The sequence below is a fragment of the Neopsephotus bourkii genome, unplaced genomic scaffold (genome assembly GCF_033783945.1).
Source record: "Neopsephotus bourkii isolate Nb327-2 ecotype Australia unplaced genomic scaffold, CSIRO-AGI_Nbou_v1 NB_1394, whole genome shotgun sequence".
NCBI lineage: Eukaryota > Metazoa > Chordata > Aves > Psittaciformes > Psittacidae > Neopsephotus > Neopsephotus bourkii.
In genome coordinates, this window is record NW_026901872.1 from 1788261 (window position 1) to 1801467 (window position 13207).

General features: G+C 40.6%; 1 protein-coding gene across 3 annotated transcripts in view; it reads left to right on the forward strand.

Moving 5' to 3' along the window:
• TBC1D4 (TBC1 domain family member 4) overlaps positions 1-13207 on the forward strand; it is a 102810-nt gene that overhangs the window by 43764 nt on the left and 45839 nt on the right. The window contains exon 1 of one of the 3 annotated variants that reach the window (XM_061367751.1): positions 9817-9972. The exons of the other annotated variants lie outside the window; for them this stretch is intronic. Coding sequence (XP_061223735.1) covers positions 9937-9972 — 36 coding nt within the window. The 5' untranslated portion in view covers positions 9817-9936. Of the gene's footprint in view, positions 1-9816; positions 9973-13207 lie in introns of those variants that run through there. 3 annotated transcript variants of the gene reach the window in all.

A 13207-nucleotide genomic window follows, 5' to 3' on the forward strand; every position in this document is an offset into this window, starting at 1 on the left:
GACAGAGATTAAAGCCTGCGTCTTTACAATGGTGGAGAAGCACTGCTGGGGCAGGGGAGAATTTACTGCCAGAGAGAGCAGAGATCTCAATTTTTCATCCCATTCTTGAGTGTTTCAGAAAAGCAAGTTCTTCTTTTTCTCCCAAGCAATTACAATTCAATATTGTAACCTTAACCTTCTATTGGCAAACTTACTTGAGAGATCTGCCAAAGAAATGAAATTGCACTTGTAAATATACCAAACACTGTAGTAAACAAATTCTTTTTTTCTTCAGAATAAAATGAGGAATACTTTACTAGCTTCTGCTTTTAAAATTAAAAGCACTTGCAAAGGGCTCTCACTAAACCCTGAGAATACAGCAAAACAGGAATGAGGATCAGCACTGTAGCCTCCTAGCCGCACCTTCGTACTGTTGCCAAGCACTCTAAAGCCCACTGTGCATGTTGCAAGGTTTATTTACTGCAGCTCTGCATGTGGGTGTTTCTTGGCCCTTTCCTTGATGACTTCAGGACCTCATTTGGAACAAAAGTCCATGGTTGCTGCATGGTTTCTGGCTGTCTAAATAGGAAGCTCTTAGCCAAGATGCTCAGCTACTGAATGTGGCTGTTGATGTAAAAATGTAAAGGCTAGGATGCAAAACTCTGAAGTTAAAACAAAAATAAAGCGGTGGTATGCAACTTGAGGCCTGGAACTGAGACTCTACGCAGCAGATGTGGAGCTAGCATTAGTGCTTGGCAATTGTTGATTTTCTGCATTAATGTTTGAAGTCTACACCTCCGTGGGTCTGTTGCTTGGCCACTAGTAGCAAAGGCACACAGCAGGGCCTGTATTGGCTTTTAAGCTCAGTGACTGTTACTGCGTTGATCATCCATGCTATGCTGTTTAACAGTCTGAGAAATACAGGTTAAAAACAGGCTATGTTTGAAGGAAAAAAAGTTTATTTAGCAGCATGTGGATAGTAATGAAAATCATTAAGTGTCTTGTGTCTTTTTACTGTTTATGCTAGGTTAAGTTTGGCCAGCAGCAAGACAGCCACGCAGCTGCTCACTCAGTCTCAACCCCCCTGTCTCAACTGGAGGTGAAAGTAGGATGGAAAGGGACAAAAAATAAAGCTTTCCCTGTAACCACCCCGTTTTTCTGAAACTCAGCTTTACTTCATTCACAACATTTCATCCTCCTATATGAATGGTGTGCATTCATTCTGCAGTTTTCATTGAGAAAAGGGAAAAAAACCCAAACCCCATACTAACAAACAAACCTCAAACAATTGGATCCCTTATTTTTTCTTGGGCTGTCTCTTCCATCGTCACGTTTTTAACTCCATTGTCATCTAGGCTATTAGAGTAAATGCTGGACTCAAACACAGTACCTAATTTGTATTAATATGTTATGCAAGCATATTAATACAAATTAATATGCTATGATTAATTTTGTATTAATATGCTATGCGAGCAGCAGCCATCTGAAACCACTTGGCTTCTCAGCTGGCACCCTTTCAGACTTGTGGGTGCGCAGATGCTTTACCAAGCAGCTGCCAATTAAATCCAAGCTGAGTACAAAAACCTTGAATTGCCTGTTCCTGTGGCCCTTATAATAGGGCTCAGGACACGTGTTCACATCCTGGTGGAAAGGTAAGGTTGTCTTAGCACAGGGTGTTTGATCATGAAAGTGCAGTGTGTGTTTTGTTAGATAGCACAAGGTGGTGTTCAGATAAGCGGTGAAATTACATAAATATACCTTTGTTCTTAACGTGATCAAGGGACTTGTTGTATTATAAAGAGCAGCTCCCTCCCCTGTTCAGTCTATTTTATATTTTAAATTATCTAGGGACCTAATAACTCTGAAAGTCCATTTTAGTCAGTTTATGACCAGCAGCTGCTGGGTAGTCTCATAGCCACAGTTCTGCGTTTGAGGAAATATGCTCATGAAGACTGGGAAAGCACTGCAAAAACTAGACAATTTTTGTAAATGATTGTGTGGAAGTATGTTCTTACCTTCTGCAGGTCTGAGCACCCAACCAAGCATTGTGGAAACATGATCATGTCCACGATTATATTTGTATGCAGTTATAATGATATGTAATTACGAGTAAACATTTTTGGTGTGATATCTTGAGGAAAGTACTGGGGAGAGGTAGTGGGGAAGCTCTTCAGCATCTCGTTCTCCAGGTCATCTTTTCCTTCCCAAGCTAGGAACCCTTAATAAGAACCCTTTTAAGGACCAGCTGTGTTGGGGAGGTCAGCCTCTGGTAGGAGTTTCATCTGTCCTCTGGTCATCACTTGGGTGATTGTTCTTGTAAATCTGGGGCTTTGTAATCCTGCTGCATATAATTATGAGGTAAGAAACACACTGTTTTGTCCACTGTAGTTTTGATAGATGCTTGGGAGTTTTAGGGTTGACAGCAAGTGTGAATGTGCTTTTAGCAGCTGGAGTTGTTTGCTCTTTCATCTCTTCCCTTGATAGCCTGTTTTACTGTTCATATAAGTAATGCTATTAAGCCTTACAATTTCCTTGTAGCATCTCTACCTTGTGTCCTTTAGAATCCCTGTCCATTATGATCAGCCTCAGAGCAGGCATCATCTAAATAAAACAAGCTAACCATCATCATGAAGCTGCTAGTAATGGAAAGCAGTACAGCTTCTCAAATGTTACATGCTGGTGAGCAATTCTAAATTACTGAAGTTCAAGATGAGTATTTATATGTGTGATGCATCTTTGAAGCAATCAAACAGGCTGAACAAGGATTGTGATAAGCATAAGCACCTTAGCATACTCTTGTAATTCTTGGGAAGAGGAAGCATATTGGAAAAACTAAGATCATAGATCAAATTCAGAAAAATGAAAATCTCCACTCTGGACAAGATGAAACACAGGTTAGCTGCCTTATGTAGCAGAGTCAGTAGAAGCTGCTTTTACATCACCTCATAGACTTTTCAGCAGTACTGTACTTTTAGTTTGATATTAAGATGAATATCCAGTTTTGGCCTATTCAATCCCAGTGTTCCCGTGAAGGCAAACAGGATGTAAAAATCTCTTGAAGGGATGTAGATTCAAGTGTCTGTGCAGAACAGCCTCCACTAGGCAGATTACAACACTGTACAAAGCTACTCTCATGTGCCACTTTGAAATTTACATACCAAGTACTGGATTTTGGAGCAAACATGTCTGGTCTTATGTTTTTCTGCTACTTTTTGTCATTGTTTGTTCCAGTGCATCATAACCCTCTTTTAGTGTCCTCTCCTCCCCCTAAAAAAAAACCCCAAACAGAACTCCAATCAGAAAGAGATTACTTTGGTCCACTTGGCTTCTGTTTAACTAAAAATATGGAGATATTAATATATTCAGTTCTACTAATTTCCATTAATGTAAATCCCTGTGAACTAAACTCCCTCTTGGTCTATGAATTTAATTTGGCTTCTCAAATGAATTATGTGTTTTTCAGGTTTTGCTTCTAGCTAACTGTTGGTTTTATTGAAATTCTATAGTTCTAATAAAATTCTCTTGATAAACTAAGAATGTTAGACCTGCTTCATTGTATCATAATTCTGTTTTGAAGTTACTGATTTATACAAGGTGTTCATTTTTTCTGAGAGCAAAATCACAGAAAAGAACCAACTTGTATCTTATGCTAGCTTCAGCTCCCTGAGATGTCATCAGCAAACAGAAACTACAGCACCTGGGACTATGACAAGTGTTTAAGAACTCCCAAGAGAATAATAAATCTAACTAGTGTTGTACGTTTCTGTCATGTTTGGGATAACCCTTGAAGTTGAGATTTCTATTGTTCCTTCCTGAAGCAGACCAGTGTCTACTATACAGAAATGCATGGAGCTGTTCCGAAAGCCTTGCTGGCTTTGCAAAATGAGTTTCAGCCTTGATTTCAGTGAAAACAGGACATCCAGACATGCCAAAGAATGAATTCCTAATGTAGATAATTCCCAGATAGGCTAAGTTCCCGTAGGGGAGGGAGAGTTGATGGATGAGAGGAGTTAAGTTTACTCCTCAGGGGAGCTTGTTTTCCGATTTCCATTAATAGTTACATGTTCACTGCTAACTCTCGTCAGCAGACTGTCTTTCAGTTGCGGAGAGAAGTATTTCATAAGCTGAGCTATTTTAAGTAAAATCTAGCTTCAGCTGTAGAATGATGAAATGATGGATAAAATGAGTTGTAAGTTCATCTATCTGGAGAAAACTGCCATCTTTTATGAAAGAAAAACTTGCATACTTTTTTCTGAAACTTTAATTGAAGCTATACCTTGCTTTGATTGCAGCCAACTATAACAAGTAAGGTCTTAGCTGAAATGATTTAAGAAACTCCTGTGGTAATCTGAAGTGAATTGGGTTTATATTGTCCTTCAAAATAATTTATTTAAATGTGTCAGTTAAATAATGTTGGGTCAGTGGCAAAACCATTCCTCCCTTCCCTTCCCATCCTTCCTCCCATCAGTCCAGAAATGGGAGTTTCGTTTCCAGGCCAGTCAGCAGCCACATGGCAGAGATTGCCTTGTTATAGCTAAGCGTACTTTTGCCAAGCTGTAGACGTCGGGGCTCTGCTTCCACTCTCGTCTATGTGCAGGGAATGTACATTAACATACAGGTACCCAAGTAAGATGTGCTAACAGTACTAGTGTGGTGGTTAACCCTGGCTGGACTCCAGATGCCCACCAAAGTAGCTCTATCGCTCCCCTCCTCAGCTGGACAGGGGAGAGAAAATATAATGAAAGGCTTATGGATTGAGGTCAGGACAGGGAGAGATCACTCACCAGTTACCATCATGTGCAAAACACACTTGATTTGGGGAAAATAATAATGTAATTTATTACCGACCAAACCAGAGTAGGATAATGAGAAATAAACCCTAAACTTAAAAACACTTTCTCCCTGCTCCTGGGCTTAACTTCACTCCCAATATCTCTACCTCCTCCCCTCCAGCAGCACAGGGAGATGGGGAGTGGGAGTTGCAGTCATTTCATCACACACTTTCTTTGCCGCTGGTTCTTCCTCAGGGGGAGAACTCCTCAGTTCTCCTACCCTGCTCCAGCGTGGGGTCCCTCCTGTGGGAAACAGTTCTCCTCAAACTTCTCAATGTCAGTCCTTCCCAGGGCCGCAGTTCTTCATGAACAAGTCCAGCCTGGGTCCCTTCCACAGGGTGCAGTCCTTCAGGATCAGACTGCTCCAGCGTGGGCCCACTGTGGGATCTTGCCAGCAAACCTGCTCCAGCGTGAGCTCCTCTCTCCACAGGGCCACGGGTCCTTCCAGGAGCCTGCTATAGTGTGGGCTTCCCATGGAGTCACAGCTTCCTTTGGACATCCCTCTGCTCTGGTGTCAAGTCCTCCCAGCCTGCAGGTGGATACCTGCACCACCGTGGACCTCCATGGCCTGCAGGGGCACAGCCTGCCTCACCATGGGCTGCACCGGAATCTCTGCTCCACGTCCTGGAGCACCTCCTCCCCTCCTTCTCTGACCTTAGTATCTGCAGAGCTGTTTTTCTCACATATTCTCACTCTTCTCTCCCAGCTGTGGTTGGGCAGTAGTTTTTCCCCCTCTTCCCAAATACGTTGTCAGGGAGGTGCTATCACTGTCACTGATGGGCTCAGCCTTGGCCTGCGGTGGATCCAGCTTGGAGCAGGCTGACGTTGACTCTGTTGGACACAGGGAAGGCTTCCAGCTGTTTCTCACAGAAGCCATCCCTGTTGTGTTTTTGGTTTTGGTTCTGGTTGTTTTTTTTTTTTTTTAATATTATTAACAGTAACTCTCTAGCTCTTTTGGACTTCCTCTGTGTGAAAAACAGCCATGCACTTAATTACTTCCAGCTATTAAATCTGAAATCTTACCCATTCAGCTGTGTCTGTATGGGTTGACTTTTGAACACCATAACAATCTAACTGTATTTTATTCTTTTCACAACTACCATAGGCAGCTGATGAAATCTTAGTAGTTTTAACAGTTACTGATTGCCAAGGTTACACTATTGTGACTTCCAGCAAAAGTAGCGCTTGGTGCTCTGTGGTGGAAGCTCTGCCTTCAGGCATGTTATTCATTATTCCTCTGTCTCCCAGGCAAAGTGGTGATTCAAGACTTCTGTGCTGGAGGAAGTCTAATTAGGTGGAATCTCCCTGCTCTGCCTGGCACCTGTTTTCAAAGCGGTTGGAATTCAACATCCGGATCAGTTCAGCATCTGGCTTTGAAATCCTTTACCCCTGTGTTTATGCTAGGGTTGTTTGCTGGTTGTTATCTGGGAGAAGTTAATTGTGCTTCTGGTTGCTTAGGCGTTTGATACTGTCACAAGATAATGCAGTTGCTCTTGTGAGCTGCGAGATTACCAGACAAGCTGGAACTTGTACAGGTGTGTATTGCCAAAGTATGGGAAACATAATGAGCATTACTTGGCAGGGGTGGAAAAGCTGGTTGAAGGCTATTAGGTTGCAATCCATTTATTTTTTTCTCTACTCCACACACACTGTCTGAAAAATCGTGTGCATTTATCTTTCACGGTATTTAGTGAGTGCCCTTTTGAGAAAAGAAGTCTTGAACTCAATAGTAAGTCTTTGTGTGTCTCTGTTGGATTGTCAGCTGCTGCTTTTCTTTCTGATGTCCCCTTTTCTGTAAGCAGAGCCTTATTTAAGGAAAGTTTGTAGTTAGAAATTTCTCAATACTGCAGTCAAGCATTTCTGGGAAAACATCAAACAGGAAAAGACCTAACTCCTTAGTTTCATGTCACTGAGGAACTTTTAGCCTTCTTAAGTGGTCTAGAAGTTATTGCAGTGCCTGACTTTTTCTGGACCAAATATATAGATACCTGCTAGATCTCTTAGACTGAACAACTGGTAATTTTTCCCGTGTCCCAGAGTGAGCACTGAATTAGTAACCACTTGCAGTTTTGTCTTTCAGCAATAAAAGAAGAAGGTTGGTATTGTAGCAAATAATTATAAAAGTGGTGGCATCCATGGAAAACGGATGCATATGGTCTTCAATCAGATTTGGGCTGATAATCATTCTAGGAGTTATCGTGGTCTGCCGTGCAGGAGTCAAACTCAATATTCTGACTAGGGAAAAAACCCAGACTTTTCAAGGTGTGTTCACTTCATTGTGAATTAACATGTTAGTTCATCTTTTTACATGAAAATATTGAGAGCTTCTGGCTAAAACTACTGACTGAAAGATTGTCACTTTCTTAAACATGGTGCATGGAGCACTCATTTCAGTCTTAGCACTTGCACTTTAAATCTGCTAAAATGAACTATCTTCTGATCTATGTTTGAGAAGTGGATAGTGCCCATAAATGGGCAAAATACTTCAATGAGTTCTCCAACTGAGGCTTTTTTTACCCAAAAGGAAATGAATGCAGAGAATGTATTAATTGTTTGTGACTGTCCACATGACAGCCTTATCTTCTCAGGCAAGCACTTTTAAAAATAGGGTATGTGTTAAATATGATGGAGTGCTTAAAAATGTCACCTTTAATAAACCTCTTACTAGAAAATGAAGTGCCAAATATAGATAAAATACTTTTTTTCAGGATAAAATTACTAAATATCTGTATTTCTGCTCTCATAGTTTGGAAAAACTTTGGTTAAAGCAGTTGGAAAGTTTAAGATGAACTAATGTTACAAGACAGCTGTACTCTGCTGAATCTTTCACTGGGAACTATGTCCCAAACTTCGAAACAAACTTGAGAGTACTTGCATATGCTCAAAGTATGTAATTGGTAAGGGAATTGAGACTTAATATTCTACATATTCGGAGAACATACAGATCATCATGGGAGCTCTGTACTGATAATTCTGTGGGTTGCAGGGTATTCAAGCAGAGTGAGTGTGAGCTGTGTCTGAAAGGTGTAAGAACATCAGCCTGACTAGCCTAAACTGAGTGAAATAATGAATGCAAGATCTTTCCTTACAAGAGCGATGATCCTGTTGGGCTGTGCTGTCACTACCGTCACTAAAGTTCTTTGATATACTACTGTAGAGTGTTTGTTTGCAAGTATAAAAAAAGGCATCTGTTGTCTCTCAGGCATCCAAACAATCTTGTAACTTACACATTCTTTCCTGCTAAGTAACTTGATCCACCTTCTATCATTATACTGCTTATTTAAATTTGGATATTTGGCAGAGCAGCATCTTGTATATGTGTGTATCACACAGGATGTGTCAGGTGACCTGCAAGTTTGCAGCAGAAATCGGGTAACATGATAGCTTTTTCTAAGCATATGCTGTGCGGCTGTGGTAGCCTTTTTGTGCTTATTGACTGTATCAAAACTAAGCAGCTCAAGTAATTCCTGGGTTGGTCTTAAGAATTATTTTGAGAATTAATTTTATTTTAGCTTACCTATCTAAAAATCTATCTCTCTTTAGGCTGGTTTAGTGGTAGTCTTCAGCTTTACCTTCAGCAGGAGTATGTGATCTCCCTGATATACAGCACGAGGTTGAATGTCAGAGTAAAGTAAGTTCATTGCTCTGTAGTAGTTCTTTAGAAACAAACCTAGTTGGGTCCTGACCAGTCACCTGGTAAAAAATACAGGCCAGGGAAGTGAGAGGAAGACTCTCTCTCCTGAAAGCAAAACTTCACTATATGCAGTTCTTTAGTGGGTTTTTTGGCTTGTTTCTCATGTGTTTCCTATTGCTGTAAGCTTTGGCTGCACTCATGAACCTGTAGAGAACAGCAGAAAAGTGAAAGCGCTAGCTGCCAGGAGTGCCAGTCAATTTGAAGATCTAAAAGCTGCTTTCACTGGTCTGTCTTTGCCAGCTCCTTTGTTCCAGCTTTCCTGCTGCTGGGCTTGTGTTGTGTTAGCCCAGACTAGCAGCAGAATGAAGTTGATGGCAGGTGCTTATTACTGCCTGCTGTGAACCGGACTTTGTGTTTTCTAAACTGTATTTTTAGAAGTACACTTAAGTGCAGGTGGGTTGTAGAAATCCTTAGCAGTTCAGTAGCTATTCTTTTCTGTTTGTGACAGCATTTCTGTTGGCTACAAATCCTCCTGATTTCTGTAAAACTGAAGGTGGTCAGTATTCCTGCAGCACTAAGTCAGATGATGGAGACAAATTCTTATGTTCCAGTTTGTAAATATCTCCAGCATAAACAGTCAACAAATTGCTTGTATGACTGCATAAATTGTATCACTGTGGGCTGGTCTTTCATCTCTTTATTGGAAAGATGCATTTTTAATGATGAAAACTGTTGAGTGGAGCGCTGTCACCAGTGTGTGAAGCAGCAGACTGCTGTAGATTTAGAAGTATAAAAGGTTTGGATGATCAGTACTGTACTAGCTGGGTGGCAGTAAAAATGTTTATAGCAGTTAAAAGAAAACAATTTTTTCACTTTCCCACCCTTCTTTCTGGTTGAGAACAGTTATTGATATCTGTGCTTTGGCTGGCATTTGAGTGTGTTTTTGTGTAAGATAAGAACTTTGCCTCGGTGTCGGGTGCCTGATACGTAACAGGATGTGATATGTGACTTATTTTGTCTCCGTTGTGTTTCACTGCTGTGGCTGTTAATATCTAAGCTGTCTTGTGGATATACAGCTGAATGCTAAATGAAAGGAGTCATGTCCAATTGCTCCTAATTTTAACTCACATTGGGCTGGTTCCTAACTGATAGATGTCAGATTCTTTCAGTAATCAGCAAGGAGCAGCGAGTTGATTTCTGGACAGCATCCTGTTCCTCTGTTGTTTGTTTTTAAGTATCCATAGCTGGATCATGAGTGGGTCTCGTTATTCAAACCCAAGGCAGCGCGGGAGCTTCCAGCCTGAAGTCAGGAAATACTTGGCTCCTGAAGTATAACGGTTGCTGTGATATCACGAGCTGAGCCTGAGGAAATGCTACACCACCAGCAGCCCTTTGTGAAAAGGGGATCTTTCTGCACTTGCTTATCCCAGGAATCTGTTTCTGAGTCCTCGTGTTCATGACATTGAAGTTTAGTGACTGTTTTGCTTGGACATGCCTGTGCTTCTGAACTGGAAATCACACGAGAAGGTACTGACTGCTCCTAATGTGCATGTGGAGTTCATTCATCTCATGTCTGTGTGGTGGAAGGAGTCGGACACTGCACCTTGTGTGGTGAATGAGTGAGAGGGTCTGAGCTTCTTACTTGCTTTGAAAATAATGGCCTTGCTAGAGCTACTGCCATTAAGTAGCAGATTTGTCAGGCTTGTTTGTTAGATTAATTCTTCACAATCATGCTAATTTTTATAAGGCTTATAATATGAAGAGGGACTTTGCTTTGTTAATAAATTCCAGACTGAAATTTTCCATGTGGAAGCTAGAAACAAACTAACGAGGTGCATCTTCTCTGCATAGTAAAATTATGTCCAGCTGTGGAAATAATGATATACAGCAAGTGAATTTTGTTCTTTGCCTCAAGTTCTAAGTCTGGGTTAAACTTGAAAGCAGTGCTTGGTAATTACCACAGGAGCATTTGAATGTTACCCTTCCAGCAAAAAGGGGAGCTCCACCTTTGTTCACTGGAGGCTGTTGTAAATTCAGAGGGAAGTTTTTGGGTTTTTTTTGAATGCTTCAACTTCTGTCACTTCTATTAAAGAAAGTGTGGAGTATCACCATGGAGATACTCTGCCTACTCTAGAGTTGTGACAAACTGTTCTGGTGGTACACTGCAGCATGCATGATTTTAGTAGGCTCGATAGCCTCTGGTTTGGAACTTAGGATACTGGCGATAAACACCTCACAACTGAAGTTCTTTTTGGGGGGGTTAAGGTGGGGTTGATAAAGTTGGAATGAATTATAACAAAAAAAATTTTTGCATGATATGAGAAAACCTGAGAAGAAAGTTTTCATTTGGTCTTATTTTCTTCTAGTCCTCTCGGTTTCAGTCCTCAATTTGGTTTTAGCCAAGTCAGATGAAAGAGCCTGGATTAGTTACATCAGTTAAACTGATGTTTCCAGTGTCAGAATACATTTCTTTGTTGAACACAGTGAAATTTCTTGATGTGTAGTAGAACAGTTCTTGGTAGTACTATTCACATGCACTTTGGATAATGTACTATTTATGGAAGAGGAAGGTGTTTGCTCTCCATTATGTATTGACCCTGTTCTAGGTCCAGTCATAAAAAGACAGTACTGGATGGAGCCTGTGAACTGCGGAGCTGAAATTAGTAGATCTAGGGTATTAATATATCTGTCTTTTAGCCAGGGCTAAGTGCTGCAGCCTTATTCTACACAAGCTGGTCAAGTGGATGATACAGAGCAGTAGCTCAGAAGATCCATAGCCAAGGTCTTGGAGGAGGAGGGGCAAAGGGAGTGTGCAAATGGAATAGGTTGGGAGACTGTTTTGCTAATATTGGTGCTGTCATTAGTTTCAGCTTATCAAATATCTGCTGTTTGTAGAAAATGGAGGTTGTGACAGGATAACACCTGTCATGATTTACATCTGACATTGTATATTCAAAGCTGTATCTTACTGTAGGTAGTGCAGAACTCGACCATTGCAGTCTTTTCTGTTTTAAGTGCAACTCACTTTACTTATTGAATCACCACATATGAATGAGATTTAATTGGGTGAAGAATGATTCATACAATCTTAGGCTACTCAAATATGAACAGTAAACTTAATTTGGATTCCCAAGTGTTGGTTTGGATTTGTTGGTGGTTTTTGGTTTGTTTTTTTTTTCCTTTAATTAGATTTATTATATTGATCATGTTTCCCTGGAATGAAGCAGTGCCTCTTTAATATCATGGTGGAGCTCTTCTTACTTGCCACTTAATTCACAGTATTGGTTGGTTGGTTTTGTTAATGTAGTTTGGGGGTGGGGGGGTTGAGCTAGAAGGGGGCTGGGGTGTTCGGGGTTTTCTGGGAGGTTTGTTCCTCCCCTGGTTTTGTTCCCCCCAAGTTTTGGAGTGTTCCTCACAATGAGGAGAAACAGTAATATCACACATCTAGTCTTGTACTTACGGTACCCACCGTCTATCCTTGTCTTTTGCATTTCTGGGAAGTTTGGTACAGGCCACGAAGAAGGGGCTGCTCTTCTGAGTTGTCTTGGCTTTATTCAGAGATTTAGGAGTTCCTATGAGCGCTGTTTCAAGGATCTTAAAGTTCACATGTCACTGTTGCCTCCTGACAGGCATGTACAGTTCTTGACATCCTGGAGGGGAAGAAAGCTCACCTGAAGCTCTCACATTCATTTTGTTTGGTAACAATTTATTAATACCTGACAGACTTCAGGATGTATAAGGTCACTGGTGTATTAGAGAAAGCATTGTGTGCTGTATTAATGTGAAAACACATTAATAAGTTTTGAATGTTTCAGGAGTCTGTCTTCTTAATGTTACTGAATTGTTTTCTAAAACTGGTTAAGCAACTTCATCCTGTCCAGTCAGTATTTTAAATTTCCATTGTGCTTACTGTCTGATCTAACTTTGCCCCACACTTTCAACATTAACAGGTAATAAGCTAATATCCAAATCCAAAAAAAGTTACACAACTTTGATGAAGAAACTTTTGTGACTGGGGCTTCTTGATATGCAGAGGAGCAATATGTCAAAAACCAAGGATATACGCCAAAGAAATATGTAAAACCACATTGGGATGGTTGCTATGCTTGAGAATTGTGTAACTTTTCCTGTATCTTGCTTGTCAGGAAAATGTAGTTCAAACTGTTGTCGAGACTCCACTTGATCCCAGTTATGGATGAAGATGGTGAGGTATAACAGTACAAGCTGGCACATTGTCAATTGTTGGGCACACCATCACTGATACATGGATATTCCTGCACACCAAAGACCAATAAATCCCTGTGTATGACTGATTGCCAAGCAGTGTTAGTATCTGTCTTGCATCTTATACTTGAAGCTGTTTTACACACCATACTATCTAGAGGATCCATGAAACAATTAACAAGCATCTGGAACTGGTTCTGAACTGACTCATGTTTCTTATCAATTGTGATATCCCTGTATTACATTGTTTTCCTCTCCATGTGCATATAAGAAAAGTATTCATAACTACAGAGATTAAATGGTTCTCAGTTTTTCACCTTGATTTGTCATTTTGATTCTGTGGATAGGTAGAACAATAAGAAAAAGTGAATACTGATAAGGGTGCAAAAAAAAAAATAAATAATACAGCCTGTAAAAGAGGCTACCTAAACAAAGTAGGGAATATAAGGATTGGTTGGGCAGTATGAGCTGAAACCTCTGCTTTTATGCTAGGATCCTTCTGTGCTGAAGTGAAAATACTGTTGTGGTTTATGTGGCA